The sequence below is a fragment of the Vanessa atalanta genome, chromosome Z (genome assembly GCF_905147765.1).
Source record: "Vanessa atalanta chromosome Z, ilVanAtal1.2, whole genome shotgun sequence".
In the NCBI taxonomy this organism is placed as follows: Eukaryota; Metazoa; Arthropoda; class Insecta; order Lepidoptera; family Nymphalidae; genus Vanessa; species Vanessa atalanta.
In genome coordinates, this window is record NC_061902.1 from 9,013,430 (window position 1) to 9,039,758 (window position 26,329).

Consider the following 26,329-nt stretch of genomic DNA (forward strand, 5'->3'; position numbering starts at 1 on the left):
TTAATAAGATCATATTTAAAACAAATATTTAATGTAAAATTTATTACAATAACGCATTTGACATAAATAAGGGTATGAAGTGTTTTCTTCCGATTGACTTGCTTGTAACAATTAAATAGTCGGTTGTTTTTGTTCTGTTTCGTTTTGTACGATATGAATGTTTCCCGAAATAGCAAAACATGACCGGAGCGATTCTTGTGCAATATGCGTTTCCCAATGGGGGGGTCGTGCTGCATTGTAGAAATCATCAACCGCCTCTGATAACGTTTTGATAGCTTCATCAGGCAGTTCTTCGTCCATAAGCGATGCTCCTTTCTAGTAACGAATATTATGATTAATTACAAACTGACAATGACACATTTAAAAGAAAATAAACTGAAAACCTTTACCTGATATTGAGATAAGCATTTGTCAATATCTTCTGTATACGTTTTTATTGAATCTTTATTTATAGCTGCGGCACATTTATGACATCGGTTTGGTGGATTCTTAGTCAATTTGAATTTTCCAGTACAGCTTGCATTTGGGCACCTAGAATATTTATCAAAAGATGGAATATTATTGAAATCTATTTCATATGCTTGAAATTTATGTAAAATATTTTTATCTAAAACTCATATAAATATTTAAAAGTAGTACTTTCATTGAACAAGTGTACACATGGCCTGGCGACGTTAATATATTTTCATAAGCACAAATTGACCTTTACCAAGCACAAGCACTAGTTAGCATATTTGAAATAAACAGAATTGGATATTTCATATTTTTATAATGTCTAATTTCATCTCAAGCAAGCAAAAGCAAATTATTGACATTTTCAGATAGAAAAAAATCAAACAGAATATTCCTTATTTGAGTAGCCACTTATGCACCTTTGAATGGTCATGTTACAGGATTAACCCGTACCCGTGACCTGTATAGCTACAGAGAATAATTAGCTAGAAAATTAACAGGTACTCTTTTAGTTTAGCCAGTGATTTACCCAGTGTAATTATAGCTGCAGGTATTTTAATCAATGTGTACTCTTAAAATACCCGTCCATATTGGCTGAGATACTACAAATATTTATTTATTTATTTTTAATTTTTACCAATTTCATCACTTTTGATTTTGGATTTAATTAATTTTACCTGAGATATAAAGACGACTCCGCGTTCATTTGCTTTAGCGTAGGCCAATTCTCTTTGCAAGCAATGCAATCGCATCGGAACCAGTATCTACAGGCCAGCATTCTCTGACGTTCTTTAAGACTACGCATCAAGAAATGAGGTCCATAATTTTCAGACACTACTTCTCCTGGTTGCAGTGGGCGTATCGCACGTAGTACAATTTTTTGTTGATCAAAATATCTAGTTGTAAAAAAGAATAAACAAGTAGGTATAATAAGTTTACGAACGAGTATTCTTAAATATGATGTAGTATGTCGAATTTAACATGGACATATCATACATACATAGTTATTTTCTTGAATTATTAACAATAATTAAAAAACTTTTTTATTTATACATAACCAAATAATGTTAAAGTTTGACTTTGTATCACAGATTGTTGATTAGATAATGGCATAGCAATTGCTGAAATTGAAATAAATCTTGTGATTTTTTTTTATAGTATCGGTAGGCTGGCGAGGAAAAAACGCACCTGCTGGTAGGTGGTCATCATCAGCCATAGATATTAACATCATATGAAATAATAATCTTTCTGTACAACACCAATGCACCACCAATCATAGGAACTAAGATGTTATGTTCCTTGTGTCTATGCACCAGCTCAGTCACCATTCAAACGAAACACAACAATACCAAATACTTATATAATTTTTCTCTTACAAATATATACGTAAATATTATATGTATTTGGTGTTTATTAATGTATTTATAATGATAAGCTTACCGAGCCACAGCGGGATAACATTCATGATTAAATAATGCTCCTGTTGGGTATATACCGACTGCAATGTAAATTGGTTTAGAGCCGTTAAACAAGTGTTGGCCACGGACCGTTTCGTAAATCTCGTGAGCATTAAACTGAAGTAATTGCAAATTGCGAACTATCAACTCGCAGATGACTTTTTCCGCTGAAATAAATGTCATAATTTTTTTTAAAAGTCGTTTGGAATCTCTACATATAATTAAATAAAATAGCTTCCCGCCGTCTGTACACTTAGATCTTTTAAACTTCGCAACGGATTTTACTGCGGTTTTCATTAATTAATAGTGTTTTAATAGGAATGTAATACATCTACAATTATGTATATAATAGTTGAGTAAAGCCGAGAATTACAACAAGAAGCCGGGCCGGGCAGCTAGTATTATATAAGATATTTAGAAATTTTGTAATTGTATCAAAAACATTAAACTTTTATCCCACCGTCGATAAATCATTGTCACACTAAGTTACGTTTAAATAAAATTTGTGATCCTCTAGTAAAATTTTTTGAGCTCGTGGCTACAAACCCTCTATAAAAAGTTTTAGTAACTGTGTTATATTTAAGATGGTTTCGGCAAAAGAACACTACTTTATTTATCTTTAACGACTTTGACATAATACTCGTAGTACGGTAAGTAGTGTACATCTTTAGTAGTTAGGTAGTGCTTTTACATAACGCCAAGCCTTTTAATTGAATTTCTTATTATATTGTATGAATAATATGAAAAAATAATCAAGCAATATAAATTAATTTCATAATCATTGCCTCGTGTTATATATATATTGGGTTATAATTTTTAACAATCTCAGTAAGAAACTTATGGGATCTATATGTTTGATTATATTTGTATCGATGTTATTTAGTTTTGTGATAAAATATAACATTACCTTTTTGTAAATTATCCTTTGTACAGTCTTTGAAAAACCCGCTTCTTTTCAAGCACTCCGTTAGGAATAGCCCCATGATTATCCTCTTCAGATAATCTGTTCCCTTTCTTTGGTTTGAATGCGAGCACAGTGAGTAAATTTGTGCAGCTGTCATTTCTAATTTTTCGTGATGGCTCGTTTTGTCCTCAATTTTCGTTTCAAGTTCCTCGTTATTTGAATTTTTGTCTTCAAAGCCTTTTAAGCCTTTCTTTGTACGATTCAAACGTTCCTTTCTGCTTTTCATTTTGTTTTTTTTATTGATACCTTCGATGTCGTTTAACACAATACTCTCAACGGTTTTCACATCGCCCAAATACTTGGAGTGAATTTGTTGACTTGTGTCCAAACCAGCTTGTGTTATCATACGCAGTGCGATATGACTGAGTACTGACATCCCTGAACCTAGAAATAAAAAAGTAAGCGAACAGCAAAATTATGTAATTGATTATTCAGTTAGTATTTATAAAAAATCGTATATTTTATATTTATTTACCTATGAAAAGGGTTAAAAACTGACATTCATATGAGTGGTACGTAGTGAGAGCCGCATCGCGACACTTGATTGAGCAAAATGCTACTCCAGAGCACTTCGGGCACCAAACTGCAGCACTTTCTTTACTATCATCTAATCTAGAATAAAATGGAAAGGATATAAAAATAAACTACTTAATAAATAAAAAAAATAGGGTTCATTGTTTGCCCGGTGTCCTATACCGCTCCAACGCCATTCGAGTTGTAACTCAGTACAATTGTTATTGATACATTTGTAAAAAAGTCTGGCATATTACGATCAACAGACATAATATTTAAGAGGTAGAGCGCATGCTGGTTATTAATCAGTTACTAATTATATACAGTTATTTATGGTAACTTAATAGTAATTAATTACACTATATGTATATTAATTACTTACACTGTAGCATGACGATTCAAAAGTGCTTTTATGAGTGCTTGAACAAATAATATATTGATTTTGAATTGCTTTTCTTATTCATTAAAAATATTAATTACGTTACATTTTTACAGAAGCTTAACATAAAAAAAAATCACACATATTTTGCAACGCTTGCAATATTCAGAAACAACGCTTTTTAATCACATGCCAAAATTTTTGCAATTTTTCGGAAAAAAATCCAAACATTACTTTAATAAAAAACATATTACGTACACTATGTCGTAAATAGCTATAAACTTACCGGTTGAAACAATGAAGGCAATGAGAGCCATAAAAATCTGAAAGAAGGCATGCGGCGTATGGATTGTCCACTAATAGAATATCGCCAGTTTTTATCTGAGCACCAGCAATTGCGAAGCGGCCCTGAATTTTAAAGTATTAAGTAATAAAATAATCGCATGTAAAAAAAAAACAGTTTAGAAAAATCGTTTCAATAGCAATATATTTTTCTTGGAGTTATTTGCTCGGCAAAATATAACAGGCGTTAAAGTAAAATTAAACTTTTTATATTTGTGTTATTTAATGGTTTTTATATTTTGGACATACCTTTTCTTCTTCTTCTACGATTTTCAACAATTTTGATAAGGCTGGTATATTTTGCTTCGCACCACCCGTTACTGATATACCTGAAATGAAGAATAGAGGTAAGTACGTGTTTATTTGTACTTTGGACTTATAAAATCTTCTAAAATATTATGGGTAATATGATTTCGGAATCTTCAAGCAGCTGTGATGTTACAAATACATTAAAATTATGATAAAAAGTATAAAAGTTGTAGTACCTGACCTATCAGGAGGATGTCTAGGCTTATCCGCATAATCTAGGGCGTCAATATCTTTAGCTAATTGAATTTTAGCTTGTTCGTTGTTTCCCAGGAGCCTTCCAGCTAATTCGTAGGATACTTTAGCTCGGGTTGGTTCTCCAGTATCTTAAATGATAAATGTTTTTTAATTTCAAATTTATTTGAATAAAAAGATAAACCTACAATTTAGCTTTAAAACTACAAAATATTTTACTATAATAATTAAGTATTCATAAAAATAATAGATTAGTTATTGCATATACAAATTTATTAACTAAAAAGTTTTAAGGTATTTGGTATAAAATGTCAAATAAATCTTTCTAATCATCCATCTTCAATCGAAAAGGAAATCTTTAAAACTTCATCACGAACTATCCTTAAGAATAGAAAGTTTTAAAAGCAGATTCAGATCAACGGCAATAAAAGATGGAATCCATTTAAAGTGCTTCATTTAAAAACTTCTTTAAGAAAAAATACTAAGCTAGTATTTGATCGATTTACGTTTTTTATAATTTAAACATAAAATTATTGGAAATAAAATGAAACGTGTACGAACTCAATTATTTCTTAATAATATCATTCAATGATATGATTCGCAATTAATTCAATAAAAATATTTGTAAGCTGATTATTACTATATATATTTACATAAATTGGTTTTTATAACATCAGATACACTATGGACTGAGTAACAAGTAACGACGTATAGTGTAAATTACGCAATCGAAATAGGATCGGAACTTTCAAAATTCTAATCTTTAATGTTATAAAACTTGAAACTGGCCCAGATTAAACTTTTATTCCCTTTAGAGCAATAATTATAAATCCAAAAATGTTCATGACCAATCATGAACGATTTTGGAATTAATAAACTGTTTTAATCATTATTTTATTTAAATTGACAAAGCCAGTTTTCACATATCTTAAAATCATGATTCCAATAAAAGAATCTTACGATATAAGTTTATTTTAAATAAATCTTAATAATAAGAATTCAAACAAAGTTAAAAACAGAAATAGATTCGAAAATATAATTCTTAAGTAAAATTGTACTACCAAAAGATATAAACTAATCGTGTAATACAAATAGAACAATTAATATTAATTGAAAATGAATTATCTATATTGAATTATTATCTAAAACTATAATAAAGTTATTATTTTTACAGAATTGTAAACCACCAATTTAAGTAAAATTATTTTAAGATACAGAACACTTGCGATATATATATTGGGGAAATTTATTGATATAATTTAAATAAATCAAATGCATTATAATTAATACACGAGTATTCATGAGATTCAAGACGTAGAAGCAATGAATCTTTGAAAAATTTATTTATAAGTTACCTTTGTAGCAATGACCCATCCTCCAATAATATTCGGCTCTCATTCGAGCGGGAAGTCTCTCTTTAAGTGCTAATTTTAAATCTTCCAAGGCAGCAGCGGGTCTTTTTAAATTAAGAAGTATGTCAGAACGAAGCCAGAGTGCAAGAGCTAAAGATATACCATTGTCTATGATTTCATCGGCTCCTGAAATTAAAAAAAATGAATATAAAGTAATGTTAATGAATAAAAATAACGTTTTTTTTTTCTGTAATAAAATACAATCTCGTAACAATATTAGAGTAGTGGATAAATAGGTTTTCCTTTTTTACAATTTCATAATTTTAATATCAATTGTAAATTGATTAACAAAGTTTTTAATTTATTATGTTGATGTGTGTTAAAAATACTAGCATATAACATACACGCAGCCATAAATAAATTATATATTTTTGTTGATAACATTTTGAACTAGGAACGCGAGAAAAAAATCTATATAAACGTAATTGGGTTATGGTGTGAAAAATTCGCGATAATTAAATATATATCTACGTAATTTTTTTAAAGACTCATTGACATACAACGCACAGCTTAAGCCGGGCTTTACGGGATTACATTTTGCACGGAAATTCTTTATGAAACAAAATTAATCTTCTAAGAGGGTTAAAAGGGGATTGTAAGTTTGTAAAGGATATCGTAAGTTCTAAAAAAAACTATTTGCAAAATGATTATATAAATATTTGTTTATGATTTTATTGAAAAGCTAAACTTTTAAGGTTTATAATTATTTTAATTAAGCAAGGTAAAAACGAATACGACTTTTACGCCGAAAGTACCACGAAAAGTTTTAAAAATCTATTACAGTATGTACTTAATGTGGAAATTACTAATGTAAATGTGTGTAGAAGTTTTTAATGTGAATTTACAAAATTTAGATGTAAAATATATATTAAATATTATGTTTCAACGATGTGAGAATTCAGCATTATCGGATAAAATGTGTAATAATATATTACAACTCCAGTATCAACCTAAATGTCCCACGGGCTGACCCCTTATCTTCCGTTTAAGAGAGGGTTTGGTATTTCACCACGCTCGAATGTGGGTTGGTGGAAACACACTTAGCAGATTTTCACCTGACAAACGCAGGTTTCCTTACAATGTGTTCCTTCACCGCCCATCACGCGATGAATAAAAATAAAAACAAATTATCAACACTATAAATTCAGTTTGTTTGAGATCGTCCATTAAGATTCACGTGTTCTAACTCATTTTGAATAATCTGCAACTTAACATTGTTAGTACTTTGTTTGATCAGAATAAGAAGCAGCCTTCGTTTCCGTGACTAAAATTAACCGCTAGTGAATGCAATCGTCGATTGAGTCATTGCGAATGCAAGATGAACAAACAAAACAACTACCTCATTCATTTTATATTTTTATGTAAACTAATTACCGGCCGTAGTAACTATTTATTAGTCGTATAACATATCTGTGTGTTATTAAATGAAATTGACATATATTACATTATTAAGAGTAGAAGTCGTCCGTCATTTGTTCTAATTTACAAGATATCACCTGACAAATAAATTCACACGTAAGCCGGGTAAATTTAATTTTTACTAATGTATGACTGTGTACCTTACTCGACATCAATGTATATTTGAATTTTTCATACGTTTTATGCTGTAAACAGTTACATTTTTTTACGAGAAATAGTCATTTAACGACTTCTCTGAAAAACGTTGTTTCATAAGCATAAGGTAAGAAAGGCTTAGGCTTGGAAAAGCTTCGCACGGGTTGAATAAGGGTCTACATAGGACGCTTATGTTGAAGGACAAAACATACATAGAAAAAGCCTTGTTTTATTTGAGCCACGTAACAAAAACCTTATCCACAGAACAACTCACCAAACTTTTATCACAATCGGATGAATGATTTAGCACCACATACGGGACAAACATAATTTTTAATTCATTAAAAAGATTAAATATAAAAAAATAACTAGTTGTCAACTGTGGCTTCACTTGCGTTTTAAACGTTGGTCATAAAAAGTCTTTACATTTATTAACCTTTCTTCCCTCCTTGAAGTTTAAGTTTGTTTCATAACAAATCAACAACAAATTTTATCAAATTCGGTTCTGTGGTTTTGTTGTGAAAACACAACAGAAAACAAAAGTAGACTTTCGCATTTATAATAGAAATATAGATAATTAAAACCAAAGTGATTGAGAAGCATTCAGTTATTTTTGGTGATATTTCTTTAAATGCAATTAATGATTTAAAGTGCAATTAATGAATAATCTAATTACAACTAATTATTGGATACAGCTCATTTATTTATGAATTATTTACGTCAATGTAAATGATTCTTTTAATTAAGTAATTATAATTTAGTAAATGTCGTGGCTTTTTTATGTTTTATGCTTTTTTAGGGGGCAAACGAGCAGGAGGATCACTCGATGGAAAGTGATTACCACCGCCTATCTAAGTGGTATGGGTGATATTTCGAATTTTGACGAGATGTCCTAAGGTGTGAATACGACAAATGGTGATGTTTTTATGTTGCCCTTTATAGGGATCGGATGCACTAAAGCAGTCTTCCAGGAGCTCGGGACGACGCCTAATACGTAGGATTGTCGCGACGAAAAGACGGGTTAATACCGGCGCCAACTCGGGAGCACATGTCAGTAGCACGATTGGAGGGATGCCATCGGGTCCACTCGATTTATGCACTGCACTGCACGAACACATACTGCACTTTGCCGAAATTTAACTTCCGGCATCGTGGTATCACACCGAAAGGCTGACAGAAATTTGTAGCCACGGAATCTGTAGACATTTAGACGTGCAGCCTGGGCATCATTGTCACGTTCTGAGCATGGATGCCCAGAGAAGAATTCTCCACCACAATCGCTGATGGTACCCTCCTGGGATAACATAATCAAATTATGCACAACCATCATGTTTTGGGGGGGAGGAGGATCGGGACTCCGGAACTCTCACATAGCAGACGAAACGCGGTAGAATAGTTACCACTTTACGCCGATTTTAAATTAGAGAGTGGTACTTCCCCGTAACCGGGCGTGCCGGCTCATTATACGGGCCACCTGATGGTAAGTGGTCACTGCCTATTGTTTGCCACTGTAAGAATTATTTACCATCTCTCATATCATATTATACTAAACGTTGCTGTTTGGTGATAAAATAAGAGATGAATCGTGATGATGAACGTACGCAGACGAATAAAGCTCTACCACCATAAAATCATGGATATCTTCTAACTTTATTATTTTCCGAGACGAATTGTACATTTTGTCAAAGGTGGGAAGTTATCAAGATGATTAGTATTTTTTAAAAGTAATAAAAGCAAAAATTTAAACCTCCTCCCTTCTTCCAATTAAACGTTAAGCTTGTACCATATCCGCGACTTTCACATCGTTAGCCAGCCTGTACACTGTTGAGTTATTAAAGCTTATAATCCTTACTCAAATGCAGCTAGTCAGTTTCCTCTCATAAAAAGAGTGGAGGTTTTTTCATTAAATTGTATTTTAAGTGACTCCGCAATAATGTCTCTTTTAAAATTTTCAAATAAAGATTTATAAAAGTATTTACAAATTATTTAAAAATAAATGAAAACACGGTTCGATCAGGTGAAATGAATAAAACTAAACAAATACGGTTTGTATTACTTTTCATATTACTTTTTTATCAACGATTCCTATGATTGTAAAAGTTTTTATTTTCTATTTAGGTGGTGAAAACTACATAATAAGAAACATTCTTTAAGCAGCTTTCTGAACGCATCCGTGACCGGCCGTCAAACATGGCCGCCTGTTGAACTGTCATGTCATTGAATTTCAGGGATTTAATATCGAAATATCTCGATTATACGGATTTTGCGAATACATATTGTCGACTAAAAATAATAATTTTTTAATGATTTATAATTGTGAATAGGTTTCGATCGGATCTATCGTAGATCTTTACGAAATTACTCGTATTAATATAGATTTATTAAACAGGCAACGGTGCAAGAAGTGTTTTATTTGTCGGATGAACGATAAAATTGTAAAAAATTGCGGTAGATAACGCGTTTATCGAAAAATATCATATTATATTTCGTTACAACCCTTAGAAATAGTGTTGTAATCATAAACTTCAACTAAACGTCCAATAGGCTATTTGACTCGTTTTTAAAATCCATTTTCTATTATTAAGTAGAGGTTAAGGAACCCAGTAAAAGTTGTTTTTTTATTTTTATCATCGTCAAATAATTAAATTAAAAATTCTATATTTAAATTGCGCGCGAACTCGCTACTTTGACAATATGGCGCTGCAATGGGGTCGGTGACGTCACTGGCCTGTATTGTAATCTCTGGCACATATAATCCACATACAGTAGGCAAACAAGGTTAACTAGCAAGTGACGTCATCATAAGTCCGACCAATCAGGAGCGTTTTGTGTCACGTGACAAACGTTTCAAAAAATGAATTTTTATTTATGGATTTTTGAATAAATTAATTATTATTTTCAACTTTCGTTAATAAACAACCATTTTTAAACTCATAATATATACTGATTACAATAATTGACACTTTATTTTTCGCATTGTCAAATAGCCTATTCTAGGTAAGGTAATAATTATATTACTGTAACTGTTTTTTTTAAGTTGTTTTGTAGTGATTGATCATTTTGTTTTATGTACGTTCGTAACGTAACTTCTGCATCATATTTAGTTAATGAGATGCGCTTGGTTATTTATTCATCATTTGTATGAAACGAGCACATGCAATCTAAATGTAACATGATTGAAATCGCTTGGCTCAGATAGTTTTATGATAAATGTATAGTGTTTGTTATTGGGTAAAATTAATATACGTAGGTAACAAGTTCGTGTAGGAAATGAATATGAAAAGTATATGAAAAGTGCGATGGTAAAATATATATGTAAAGTTTCTTTTAATATTTTTATATTCTCTATCGTCTAGTTTGTACTTCATTAAATCTTCATCATTTTACTATCCGACTTTTTCATTTACTCATAAGTTTGCTAGACAGAGTTGTTATCTACGTAAGTTCAACGTTTTAGTTTCAAAGGGTGTAACGTTCGTTAGGATACTATGCATACTTAAAACTCAAAACCTTCGTCCGTATCAATATATCTCTTAGGTGAATGAAATCAAGAGTCACCTTTTTTTAAAAAAATATTAGCCAATTAAAAAAAAATGTGTTTAATAATAATATTAGTGATAGTTTAGTTTTTTTATAATATTTAAATTACCCACATTGAATTCCCATCCACCTGTTCCCAGTAAACACCAACCTTTTTTCTTGTAAATACTTATTTTTTTTTGTAAATACATTTTCATGTTTATTAAAGATAATATTGTTACCAGTCATTGGTGCCCGAAGAACCGCTTGACTGGCAAGAGCTAAACTCTTCATCAGGTCTCCCTCCTTCAGAGCAGTTTGAGCCAATAATCGCTTCTCATGTGACGTCCTGGCATCTTTACCTCTAAACATAGGTTGTATTCTTGATAAAACTTCCTTTAGTGCTTCCATTACCTGCGAAAAATAAATCTTAAGAAGTATTATCACGTTTAACGTCTCATATCTGAATAAAAACCACTTCTGAGGTTACTTAATTATGTAACAGTTCCAATTTATTCAGGTTAACCCACAATGTTTGTTTTTATCGCCGAGCAAGAATACATTTTAAATACAAATAAAAATAACTTAAGCGCTTCCAAATCCTCTGTAATGACCGAACATAAATAAAAAATCAGAAAGTCATAGACATGTTAATTGATAGCTTACATTGATTTTCGACTCATTGGAATGATACTTCAGAGTTGAAATCGTTGTTTAAAGTAAGTAGGGCTTTAAACCTCTAGAAGGTAAAATTATTCTTACATCCCTCGGTATAGGTATAAATTATCATTTGGTTAATTAGATAATAATTGAATCTGTATGTTTTTTAAATTAAGAGCAAAAAACAACTGCCTATAGCCAGATTCCTTCTGGTGATACTGCAAAGATGGCACGCCTATTCCCTTATATATGATTTACCCTCTTTTATTTTTAAAGTACATTGATTTTTTAAAGGTTTTTTTTTACCCCAAGTGACCCACGTCTATAGCTATATATGTATGTACTAAAGTATCGTATTACTAAAGCTGTCATCATTTTTAGTTATATATTAACTTAAAAACTGTAAAATTATTTAAGAGCTGTATTGTATTGACAATCGGTAAAACCAACCAATATATTTGTAACCTGTAATTAAATAGCTATCGAATAAAAACTTATTTTTTTCTATGAGACTAGCCAAATATGCCTAAAAATAATGATTATAGTGAAAAAATGTCACCTTTCTCTTTTTCATATATTTAAATGTATGATTACGTAGATTGTCATTTGATAACAAGAAGTGCCAAGCAGTAATTTATAAGTAGTTGAGGTTAAGATAACATATCTAACAATTTAATACTTCAACCTTCAGTCTATTCTTTGAAAGACAAGTACAGAGTTAAAATCACGTATGATATTGAAAGGTACATAAAAATACAGGAAACGGTAAAACTATTCTGTAAAAAGAAACTCAAAATTTACCGCAATATATCGTAAAATGAAGAAAAGTCGACATAGGCTTAAATGATACAGAATCATCTCCTGCTTGGTTTATAAGGAAAACAATCGTGAGCGAATCAGTGTGAGTCGGTTAATTGTATTTCCGCTTTACTAGCATTAGATAAGTCTGCTTTAATAAGCACGAATCTTATCCTTAAGAGTAAGGGTCAGCTGTTAGGGGATATTTACAGACTGTACCTAGTTAGTATTACTAACAGATTTTATTAATTTTCAATCTAAATTGTCACAAATATAATTAAATTTACGGTGTACTCATCGCAGACAATTAGTTTAATTAGCCATTCAATTAAAAGCCTAGCCTTTTTACCAAGATATTAAGCCAGTATAATACCTTCCGTTCATAGAAAATAGATTTTGTTTTAGACTCTCCTGAAAATATATAGACAAATAATGTGCTCTATGTTTAATATATCCAAATAATTATGCTCTTTATTTTTTTGACGCACTGGAAAACCTCAGATACCCGATTCCATACAGGGTTTTATGAGATTTTTAATCATTATAACTCATGTCGATATGACGAATACGCAGCATCTATGTTGTGCTCTAGCAAGTATCTTTTCAGCCCCGGGTGTCAGGGCTGTAGGAGGGCCGAGACGACATCTTCCTTTAATTCTCGTTCCGCCGTCTGCTTTTGGCCCATGACAGTCTCGTAGAAGGATGCCTCGACCATTTAAGCCGATTCCTTGTGAAGCATCGCCGACATTATTTTTTACAGAGATCTCATTCAACTTCGTAAACAATTATATAGAACTAGTATAAATTGCAGGAGACTTTAAAACAAATTTCCCTATTTCATGAAGGGAATTTTTTTTATTTATTTATTTATCAAAAATGTACATATATCATTACAGGATATAGTTGTACTAATTCGATAATAACGTTTAATAATGATAATAACGTTTAATAATAATATTTCAAATAAATTACAACGTTATATAGAATATCATCCAGGTGGCTATCTTTGTGAGCTCACTCAGGCTGCAACGAAACAAATCCAGGGTGAATTATTGGTCGGCTATCACAATAATAAAATATATTGGCTGGAAGTCATACAGGCCAGGCCAGTTTAATAAAGCGACTAGTTAATAGAAAGGCTAATTTAACAACTTGACTGCGATAAATATAGCGTAGCATTATTAACAGTCGTGATACTTAAATATTTTGTGAAACTGCGACGCAGTTTCATAAAATGTCCCTTATGAAAATTTCAGTTAATATATATGTTTGATGATATATTTGAGCACTGGAGACATCTATGATATTATGAAACAATGGGTTTTGTCAATTTAATTGAATTAAAATCAAGGTTCGATTGTCAATCGGTTACTGATTAGTCCGCTATGAATGCCACTTTTGTTGCTATCAAAGAGCCTTCCAATTAAATTATACGAAGCCAACTCTTACATACAATATTGATATACAATTTTATTACTATATATATACAATATATATATGTCAGAGGGTGAATTCCGTTAAATAATAGTTTACTATAATTTTGTTTTAATAATTTTTTTCCGAGAAATAGAGACGATAAAATAATATCATACGCTACATTTTTAAATATGAATTTTAGCTTACAAATAATTGGAAATAAAATATGAATTATGAAAGGTAATATTTAAAAACAAAATATGTTTTAAAGATATTTTGCGAATTTATAAACAAATAATGAGGTAACAAAGCTTGGAACGGAACGATATAAAAGAGTAAAAATAAACAAACTCATTTTTCTATGATTCTCGAGATAAATAGCTATAGATTTCTAACTCACCGTTTGATTTTCTAAGACCGCGGTGACCTTTTCCTTGTCCACGATTTCTTCGAATTTGCTCAACCAACCGTCGACTTCTGCTAAAGATACTATTTCCTCAACGAGTCCTTTGAAAAATCCTTTGTTATTGGAGTATAGTGTTACGTCGCTGCATACTGAGGCGAATGCGGAATCGAAGTCTTCGTATATACAAGTCATCTTTAATCTGAGAGAATAAAAAGAGAAATATTATATTCTTGTACTGTTTCTGTCTTTATATATTATTACTAATATTGGCTGTAGGATTGCTGATCTCTTCAATATATGAAGTCAACTTTAGTCAATAATTTTCTTTTTATCAGGAATTACTTTCTAACAATAATCATAGCATATATTGCTTTTTAGATGTCAAGATGTATAAATAATCTTAAATGCCATAGTTGATGCCGCAATGAAGGTGTGAGCAATAGCTTGTCATCCTTGCCAGTGCTAAAGTCTTTGGGTAGTGGTGACCATTTACTATGAGCTGTCCTATTTTTCAATTTAAATTCCTATTATAATAACCTATATATTAAAAAAGTTAAGTGACATTCAAAATTAAGTGTAACAATAGAAATTAACCGAGCTAATGCTTTTAAAGAATCATCAAAAATAACTTAAATGTAATATTATATGTACACGTAATCCAATATTTAAAACAACACACTTTTATGAAAGAGACAAGTTTTTAATACAAAACATTACAGCCTAGATGAAAGCACTCGAAATGATTTATTTCATGTCTTTGATTCGGAAACTATTTCGGGGAATTCATAAAGCAGATATTTACTTAGTTCTCGCTCATTTCAATTCATGTTATGTTAATTGCATTCTATGAAAGCTTGCTACTAAACACAGACACAAATTTAAACGTACAAATGTGTATTACTCGTTTAAATTTAGCACCGAACCGTCGAACATTTTCAGACCTAAATGTCAAGAGTTACATTTCTGTCTATTATCACAACATCAATATCAGATGCGATTAAATCGAATAAGTAACTTATTATTTATAAGAAAATTGTATTTCTAAGTTAATGTATGAATGTTTTATATATTTTTTTCTAAAAGCATGAATAATATTATAAAAATACATACGTTACTAATGATTAATAACTTTAAATACAGAAATTTGTTAGAATCGAATGAAGATTAAGATTATGAAGATTAACATTGTACTCAAAAACGCAAACACAAAATACATGAAGGGTATGAAAATATTTTTAAAATATATGAAGGATTTTTAAATATTATTTTATGCTTCAGCAAAGAACAAAACTACTGCAACATACATTTAAGATACTAATTTAATATACTATGTTAATTATATATAATTTAAACCAAGATTGAAGAAGATTGTTAGTTTATTTATATGATAGATGTCAATTGAAATAAAATGTTACCTATTCCAGTTAAATAATTTTCGTCAAACCACAGGTTTCATTGATAACATTGATAAATTTTAAAAGGATTCCAGAATAAACAGACCAGTGATTTATACAAGGTAGTTTGAAAACGTGTTTGCTTAGGTTTTCTGTTAGTTATGAACTTCACATTTGCATAATTAACGTTTAATTTAGTTCTTGATGTTTACTTATGCACGATATTTAAATTCAAAGAATTTACTACGAGTATAATGGTAATATGAAATAGCTGTACGATCATGAACTATGAGTCTGATTGTAGGAATCCGTTAACCTCTTTTTGGGATGGTTGTATATCAAGTATTAACCATAGACATTTAACGAATCTAGCAAACAGTAATGTCAAGTACTCATCTTGTGGATGTTACAAGCATGTGCATTGAACCATCCAAATTTAGTACGAGTGACACCATGCGGCATAGTTATTACTGTTTAAATTTGGTTAATTTTCAGTAATGTGAAATTTATCTGGTCAAGCAATACTACCTTGTCAATGTGTATAAATTTCGTATTCATTAGTAAAGCAAGATAGAGTAATTAACACAAGCAAATGAATTTATATTTTTCCTGAATATTCATATCGTGGCTTGAACATTAATTAGCCACCTTCCACTTGACGAAAATTGTCAAACATATTTTACAAACCGCAAACGGGAAAACGTCGAGCGTGATTTACTGATGCTTGTTTTATAATATTTTATACTTTATAAGGATAGTATAAATAAAATAATTCGAATTTATATGTGAATTATATAATAATTATAATATGATTATTAATTATAATATTTAAAGATTAAAGTAACGATTTGTTCGATCTTTCTACAAATACAATCGCGATATGGTAGGTACGGGTTTGAGAGAAATATGATCCTATTCTACCATTGCTACTTTCTCTCAATGCTACGGATTCACTAATATCCTGTCCAATACTATGAAGCGGCTAGACTTCGTCATTATCCAGCAATCACCTCACACAGAGATTTGATTTTACTGTCGTATTATGTTACTATTACTCTATAATTAAAAGCCAATCAATGTATTTATACTAAGAATAGATTGAAAAAAAACCGGTGTTGAGTAACCGATGCAAAGTATGAATTTACCTTAAGAAAATTCCTGAAAAAGAGTCGGACGTGTGTGGCTGTCAGGAGCTTCGCGCAAACTTGTCTAAAATTAAACGCCACACTATTTTGTACGCTAGTGTTTTATTTTGGGAATTATACTGCTCAGATAAGCGCCATCTGTTTATAAAGACGTATATTTAATTACTTCATCGATAAGATGTAATAAAATTTTATTTTAAAAGCAGATCAGTAAATAGTATTGTAAGTTTTTTATTGTCTACTTTTTAATTCGCACTTAAAGAAACTTTAAGATAAAAAGATCATCTCGCGCCTGGTAAAAAAATATTGCAAAAAATTGTTTCTACTTTTTGCTTATTAATTTAGTACATTGCTTTGCATAGTTTATAGGATTAGAAAACTATTATTTATTACACTCAAATGTGTATGCAAATAATATTTTATAGGAATTTATTTAATAAACTAACTCACTTAGTTTAATTGTTTCTTAGTTTCTAAGCTTGGTGGCACATTGACGAGGTATGGTATAGTTTATATTTATTACAGTGTCTATGTGTGCAGACACTGGTGACCATTACCACCAAGTGCCTCATTTACCGGTCCGTCTATCTAGTACGAAAATAAATTATTAAAAATTTACTATACGTTTTCAAGAATCAGATTCATTAATTTTAACTAATGTTAACGTTAGCGTATTAAAATTAATGTAGGAAAAGGAAAGATGGGCTTTTAAGTTAATCTTGTTACAAAACTTTGTAACGGACTTCAAAAAACAACTTTTAACTGACCTTGTTAATGGGTCCACGGTAAAAATTTGAAGCGTATATTGAAAAAATCATATTACTCTGTAACGGCAAGACGAATTTCAATGATATTTGCTGTTAATATGTTATGTTCATATTAATAAGGAAAAAACATTGCACGTTTTTTAATCACCCCAGTAGTCTCATTATTAAATTATAATAATGCAGCTTAAATTATTTCAAGTGTATTAGGTTTAGGTACGCAATGTTTCAAAAGTGATTTAAGAAACAAAGTTGTAAGCGTACGTTTAGATCTACACTAATAATAGAATAAGAAATAATGAAAAATAATGAAAGTGCAATAAAAAGTAAAATACATTGAATATGGCTTTCTATTAAAACATTTTGTATGTCTATAACGTAAAATCCTTAAAGTTGTCCCGTATTTCATTATTTATGTTTGTAATAAAATTAAAAAAAACATCATTGAAAAAAGTGAAAAAAAAAAACTTTGATATAGGTAGATATTGATGATTTTGTTAACACAAAATGCGAACAGTGATCAAAAATTACGAAACGGTTTTTACATTTTACTAATCAATAAAACAATGTAGATTCCTATATATAATTATAATTTTATATATATTTACAGTAGGAAATTAATTTATCAGTAACTTATCGCGTTCAGATAGAAAGTGTCGTTTGATTGTACACATTCGATGCTAAAAAGTGCCAAATTACCTACATTTTAGACGATTGAAATTAATCCGATATTTTGTTTGGTACTCAATCATATTAGCGCATAAGAAACTAGGTACTGTCTCGTAGTCGTTTTGCATCACTGCATCGGTTCGAACAAAGACAAGCCTGATTTTATTGAACGCCCATTCCTTTTATTCGCAGTGGCTCGTATAGGTACCGAGCTCAATGTTCCGTAAACATCGGTTCACTCTCGTGCATTTGAACAGCTCCGTAATAAAACAGCAATAGCGATGTGTTGCTTCTTCAACTAGTATCTATACTAAAATCTATTTCGATTTTTATAGATCTTTGTTTTAAATTATAAATATTGTTTTTCATACTTTTGTATATGTTGCAGTCGAAGTAAGGTTGCTTTAATATCGTTTTCACATTTCTTATAATGCCGATCTCGATGTTAAGTTAATTTTAAGGTAAAATTTATCTTTATACATAATGTTCGTTACAATGTTTCCAGGAAGTAATTATTATATGGTTTTTCAAAAAACTTTGAATATAACTAAAAATTATAAGTAATTATTTTTTCGTACATTTATTTTATTGTTAACGATTAGCTGTACACGAGGTTTCAATCACATTCAATTACGATTATGAGATATTTATGTTTCATATACATGATGACAAATACTCACCATTTGTCTACGGTTTACGTGATTGCTTGACAATTATGACCCCAAACTTACTGTCATTAATGTTATATTATACCGTCCTCGATCAGCGAGCTATATATATATCGATATCGTTTTGGAAAAATAATCTCGCCAGCTTTATTAAATTATAATAGAGCTGGTGACATTTGGTTTAACATTTACAGCAAAAAGTTCACCGAGTGAATAAGATTCAACGATAATAATTATGGAAATTTCGAGGAATGCACAGAAAAAGGACAGCATTGCTAATTTATTTATACATTTATGTTAAGCAAACTGTGCTATAATTAAAAAATTAAAATGAAGTCTATACTTATCTATAATAATAGATGTAATGTATATTCCGTAGAAATTATAGAGATTTCCTAAAGCTAAATCTTATGGAATCCTGAAATATTTTTATAGTATAAAAATAAAAGCAACATATATGAAACAGAAATACTTCCATTTTATTTTATTTTAGTTCTTTCTGTTTAAGAGTTCCTATCTCCTTTCTGTCTCAGAGAATTGTATACGCTTAGTTTATCTTTCCTTTCCGTGTTACGATTTTAATACTATTTTTTTTTTTTTTATTTAATATAAATTATACTTAAAATATAGTAAAACTAAAACTCTTATTTTCAACTTAAAAAGATGTTAATAAGGTTATATGTATTGCTGTTTCGAAGGATAATTTTGGTTCTAAAGACGGTATTAACGAAAATCTTACCTGTTCCTACACTTATGTCTTTCAATCTATGCTAATGAATTCGAAAAAAAATCTAATGTATAATATGCTACTGCCATGGCGCGTTTCGAAGAAGTTTATAATGTATAATAATATATTTATATTAAGAGCTTGGCTTTGCAGTTTCATTCGTATTAAATTTAGATTATTGACGTGACAAGCGTGAATTACATATTTTTGTATATTAGTGATTTACATCTGTATAATACGGTAAGATTAAATATACGTACATATATTCAAAGCCTTCCTCCGCTGTTTACATATTATATCAAATATGTGAAAGATATAATGACAGGTTGTCATTTATGTTAACAGTTAGTAACAGAAATGGTTAAATAAGCAAAACGATGGATATTAATATAAGCTGTTACCTTGTTCAGAATTGTCTGAACAATTATTAATATGCTGCAAGTGGCAATATCGAACAACTTCAGGAAATTTTATTCGAATTTTTTTTTTTGTTTTTGTTATGGTTCGTTGAAATTGTTATAAAACAAAAAAATATATTTTAGTAATCATTTTTTTTTTTTTTTATATGTCGATTTTATAAATTCAGTTGCACAGCTCGTACCTGTAGATAACGGTTATGATAATGTTACTATACATAATACATATTTAATTAGAATATTGACTCATATTACATTCAGATATACTTAAATTAAGAAAGTATTCAAATTACGTACAGACTAAAAGTTTATATCATCAGTTTTGTTCCGATATTGACACTCTAGCGTCAAAAGGATCGTCATCAGTGACTGTTTAAAAAAATAAGTAGCTGGTTTCGTTGATAAAATGAACATTTTAGCGGCCAGCTGTGTGTAGCTGATGACGCTTCGCTTATCAGCGGTTATCACCCCGCGAGCCTCGTGTCTCGATCACACTTCAGTCGCGCGTCCTCGCTCTATGAGAGTAGACTCAACGCTCATTTTGTTATTCTAATCCCGAACGTGAACTGTTATTTGACCTAACTTTACGATCGAAAAATCGCACCCGTTTCTCACGTCAAGTTTTCTGTGAGTATGATTCACATCCGTTAATATTTAATATTATAAATAATAGCACTGACCACATTGCTTTAGGTTTTGTAAATAAATCTTGAAAATACAAATCCTTCGATGAGGCGCGTGATCGTAACGTTAGTTTCGAAAATATTTTCATTTTTTTTAATTTTATTTTAAAGCCTGCGATGTGAGTCATTCATTTGGAACGAAATGAAGGTCGTGTTCTACTCATCCTAAAGTAAATTTGTCCTCGCGGTCTTAATGTATCAGACAAGATATTGTTTATCGCTTGAAATTAGATGTCGCCATACCTTTAAGCGTGGTCATCTTAAGTGTGTTATTTGAATATGATCGGTACGGCTTTTACCCACTAAGCCTTAGCCTGTTTATCGCGTGGAGCGGTATAGGATGTATTTGTATATGCTTTTAGATAGTATTATGTATAAACAAATTTATAAAATCTGAGATATATTTTCTATATCATAGGTGGGCAACATCCGAGAAGTTTGCGCGTAGGATAGGAACTCGACTAAAGAATGTAATGTGTAATATTTTTTTTAAATTATTACGCACAGGTCGTGTAGCGTCACTGATATAAATTAAAGAATTATCTATATAAATATAAACTAGCAAGAAGAATATAATGACAAATGTTATGATATAACAAATTAAAAAGGCTTGTCTTCCATTTCCGTGTAGCTTTGAATTTATAGATAAGATATTAAAATGCAAATCAAGTTTAATGAGAAAAAATTAACCTAACGAGGAATCAGTCGGTTTTATTATTGTATAAGGAATAACTTTAATGAATTAAAATTACACTGCATTTACTGCATATTGATTTGGCTTTAATTTTCATATGTAAGTAATCATTCTGTACATAAAATTTGAATTCATTTTCATGGAATACTTTATGTTAATATAAATTGTGTGATATTATTATGATATTATTTTACCGGTCTTCATACCCTGAGTGGGTTAGTTATTATTACAATAGAAATTGTTAGACATCAATAACGTATATTCTTGTCTTCCAGTATAAAGGGTTGAATGCGTATGTTTTAGTTACTATTATATCCTATGGCTAGCGACTCATTGTCGGTGTAAGGACTCGTTTATACTTCTTGCAGTGCCAATATGTTTGTGATTTTGTTAAAAGTTATATAATACAGTTATTTAAAAAACGAATGTCATGTCATATGTAGATAAAGGTCGTTTTTGCAAAAAACACAGTACATAAATATAATAAATGTATCGATAGACAGAAACACAAACATTATACAGGATTAGAAATACCGAGATTCAAATAAGTGAAGTTTTATACTAACAGAAAAAACATTGAAATCAAAATAAAATCTCTTAAATAAGTCACTTTACAGAAAATCTAAACTACTCTCAGTCAACGATATCAATTACCATTAAAAAATTATTTTACAAGGCAACGTCATTCTTGAGATTTGACGTATCAGCTGTTTTCCCGCGTCCTTCGAATTCCGAAATCAAAACAGTCAAATACCATTTTGACATTGAAAATAATTTAAATTGGAAAGGCGCGCCTTTCTGATTGAATTTCTATGATAAATTTAAGTAATATAGTATTATTATTTTCAAGACTACAAAATGATGCCAGTTCGAAATCAATCTTATAAAATTTCGCCTTGACTTTACTCTTTTGAGAAAATGTTTATCACGTTTTCACACATCAGTGTTCACATGTCACGAATTTTGGTCCCAATGTTGGTTTCGCTTTGAAGCCAGGGAATTGTTACCAATATAACGTTATGTGTCAAACGGAGAAGCCATGATGTGTCAAAAATTCACTCTTGTAAAAAAATACTGACAGATTAAATTTGACTGTTTCGAATCAACCCATCTTTAGTAAATCTCTTTCATATACATATATAGGTGAATCATTAATTAATTATAATATACTTTTTATTTTTTAATTGTAATCAATCATTGAATAAATCCGAAACCATGAAATGTCATAAACAAATATTAAATAGATTTAGCTGCAGTCTTTATTAAATTTAAAAAAGTATTTTATGATAGGAACATGTTCTATATTCAAGAAATAAGAATTAGGTGAATTGTATTTCCGTTGAAGAGTTCAAAATAACACAACAGTGTTTGAGGGAGAAGGTCAAGTTAAGATAAATCTGTTGGCTCGTCTATTTGTGGCTAGATTTACATTTGGTATTTTAAGTATCTATGCAGTTTTAAATCAATACTATTTTTTTATCCGTCATTTATCATGGTAAGCCTTCGTTACAAGTTTATTCTTTACATTTATTACAAAATTAAATCAATTTTTAAATTTTCTTATTCCAAAAGTTTATTTAGAAATATCTTAAGATATAGGATAGATAAAAATATACATACCTTTTTTTAGAATCTGTCTGCTGGTAGATTAAATATATTCAATCAATTATTCCAAAATAGTTTTCAGTATATTTAAACATACTGAAGTTTTCAAAGATGTATATGACAAAATTCGAAGCAACAAAGACTATTAAATATTTATTAAATAATTCTAAAGAATGAAAATTAAAACGGCATAATATCGGAGACACGTGCATTGCACACAGACTAAGAAGTAAGAAGTCTATTAGGGACTAATTTTGTAAATCCTAAACCTATTTATCTGTGAAAGGATATAATGTATAGATAAATCGGTAGATTTACTATCAAAGGAAATTTATTGAAAGCGTGTTGGGGATGTTTGTTTAGGTGGTTTCGGTATTACATAGGTTCCATAACTTCAATTGTTTTAAAAATATATATTTTTGTTTACGTTTATTATGAAATTTAACCACGTGCAGATAGGTACAAAAAGATGGAGATAAAAATGTTTATAAAAGAGAAATAATTTGTTTTTCAGTGCTTATAATTTTATTTTACTATCTTATATTTGGCTATATTTAGCAAACATTTTTTTTATCATTATTTCAAATAATGAGAGAATCGTTATCTTTTTCGAAATAAATGGGCGAAAGAAATCTACGAAAAAGAACGACGTAAAACGAGAAGATGTACGTATGACGTATGTTTTTTTCGCCCGTTTTCGTTTCCGTATTTATTGACCGTACTTTTCTAGAAAGGACGATCCATGTAATCGAATCGACTTACATTAATTGAAAGTGCGTATCTTATTATTTCATTATCTACTTAAGCTAAAATTATTTTAAAAGCTAAAATAAAACATACCGTCATAATAATATAATAATAAATTTTAACGTTCATAAAAAGAATGTTACCAAATAAGTTGGTAAAAAATGGCTGTAAATATCACTGGGCTAAGGTTAATTTTTGTGCGGCCACGATGCAGTATGGCGGCTAATTCTATGATATTTTGATGGATTTGAACTGCGAACTTCATTTATGATTGACGTGTTTATCTGCTAGGCCATCTCGGTCCATAATACAAGCATGATGAACGAAAACGGTCAGTGTATTTTATAGCTCAGTGATGAATTCAACTGTGGAAAAAGTATTGAAGATTTACTAGTACCTACTTGCCTCGCCATACTATGAGCAAACGAAAATTATAAGTTGAAGCTTTTATCTGCTTAATATAATTTAAAAAAAAATTGCTTATGTTTAAAATATGTAACAAATATATATTATAATATGTAATTTGAGTAATCTTTCTAAATTAAAATGTTATCTTAAACGTTGGTTATAAATAAAATCAACGGAGTTTCAAAAGATCATTCTTCAGTCCAGAATATATTTTGAATTAAAGAAATAATAATCATTGCTAAAGAGAAAATAACCAAATAATTTTACTAACGTTAATTACGTCGACATGTCTTAATAATCATAATTAACCAAAATCGGCGATGTATTCTCTGACCGTGTTGTGATCCCAATATAACTTGCGGTTATTTAACATTAACGATTCTAATTTAGCAATAATAACCGACTTTCGTTAATGTGTTTCCAAAAAAAAATCATTTCAATAAAAAAAAAAGAATATCCATTCCTGTACCTGGCACGTTTGACATATCGACCGGGTTTTATATTTTTATGTAACAACTTTGGATTTTAATGTTTTTTTACGAATGAATATATGATATATGAATGTGCCAATAATTAAAAAAATATCTGTTTTTTTTTTCATAATTCCTAAAATAAATAAGTTCGATAAATGTATTTTTTTTTTAAATTTCCATAATGTAATTAAGTCAACACATAATGAGATAGTAAAAAAACAATTGAAAACCAAGCAAAGAGTTTACTTGCACAATATACATAACTCAAAACATTAATATTCGTAAGTTGTCGCAATTGTGAAGGCAAATTGGGAATATTTTTTCGCAACAACGAATGCAATTCTAGCATAGTATTTGTCTATCTCATATAAACTAATAATACTAATATTATAATATTTTTTTAGCCCGATAACCATTATCTTTATTGTGATTGAATTTTATTATTCTTATTATAGATAATCAATAAAAACTCCTTTTTATTTAGTAACTTCGAATAACGAACATCAGACGTTATAATCAGTATCTCGGTTTCATGATTCAGAGGTTGCCTATTCGTTCTCGTTGGCAATAATTAAAGTGTTCCTGGTTACGTCTTTTTCGGTCTGGTGTGTAGGACGAATTGCTTCATTGTGATCCAGAGAACCGTGGAGGGAAGCTATTTACTACGGAGAAACCCTTACAACTCCAACGTACTGTTTTATATTAGAGGAATTCAAAAGTCTAACTTCGTTCGTATTCTAAATGAACCCACGTGAATACAAGTAGTATTATACTCTGAATAAGCTTATTCTCTATTACAGAAAGAAGAAAAATGAGACAAAAATCTAAAAACAATTAAAACCATTATCAGAATGCAGTAGTCAAAAGATACAATTTAGACAAGAGATAGCAATTTTCTTATCGCAATTTAATATAAGATTTAGATACGAAATGTGATAAAGAAATTCATTACGTTACATTTATTTCCGTAGACAATTCCATTAATATTTGAAACTAGCTATCATAATATCTATTCTTACATAATGAATGTTTTTATATATGAGTTTTATAAATTAAGTTTATGATTATAATGTCAAATTGCTATGTATTCGAAATGAGTCCAATGAGTTGATTTTATGAAAAGCTGAAAATAAAACATTTAAATATGAATTAGAATTATCAAATAATATTTTTATGAGAATCAGATGTCTTCCATTAAATCAATTGGGGATCGTTGTTTAATGAAAAGCGGCAACATAAGCTACTATAACCATTAATACTATAGAAGGACGGTCGTAAATAACTTTGTCCATGATATTTTTAGTTATTTCAATTGACATTCACAGATTAAAAAAATAAACTTATTGTTTTTTATTCCATTCGATCCTGTTTACTAACTTTTATTTATAATCTATTAATATTATAGAATAAATTCGCTTTTTGTGTCTCTGATAGCTTCCTTTAATCCACTCAAAGGATTTTGACATGGTCTTAACTAATAGAATGAATGGTAAAGAGAAAGTTTTAAATATTTTTTACTAAATGGTCAAGGTGTTTTAGCCTGAAACGTGTTTTCGTATGCT

General features: G+C 29.9%; 2 protein-coding genes across 2 annotated transcripts in view; one reads left to right on the forward strand and one right to left on the reverse strand.

The window, feature by feature from the left end:
• Positions 1–4: 4 nt before the first annotated feature.
• Positions 5–16,968, reverse strand: LOC125075814 (SET and MYND domain-containing protein 4). Its single transcript, XM_047687587.1, has 13 exons — positions 16,914–16,968; positions 14,369–14,573; positions 11,337–11,508; positions 5,965–6,147; positions 4,594–4,740; positions 4,358–4,437; positions 4,053–4,174; positions 3,350–3,486; positions 2,818–3,258; positions 1,894–2,077; positions 1,131–1,349; positions 390–531; positions 5–315 (listed from the first exon to the last, which is right to left on the reverse strand). Exons 2-13 carry the CDS (start codon positions 14,564–14,566, stop codon positions 112–114), a joined length of 2,229 nt encoding a protein of 742 aa, XP_047543543.1. The 5' UTR covers positions 14,567–14,573; positions 16,914–16,968; the 3' UTR covers positions 5–111.
• Positions 16,969–20,749: 3,781 nt separating this feature from the next.
• LOC125076053 (adenylate cyclase type 6) overlaps positions 20,750–26,329 on the forward strand; it is a 186,571-nt gene continuing 180,991 nt past the window's right edge. Inside the window, exon 1 of the mRNA XM_047687992.1 lies at positions 20,750–20,784. The gene's annotated coding sequence lies outside the window, so the exon portion shown is untranslated. The remainder of the gene's footprint in view (positions 20,785–26,329) is intronic.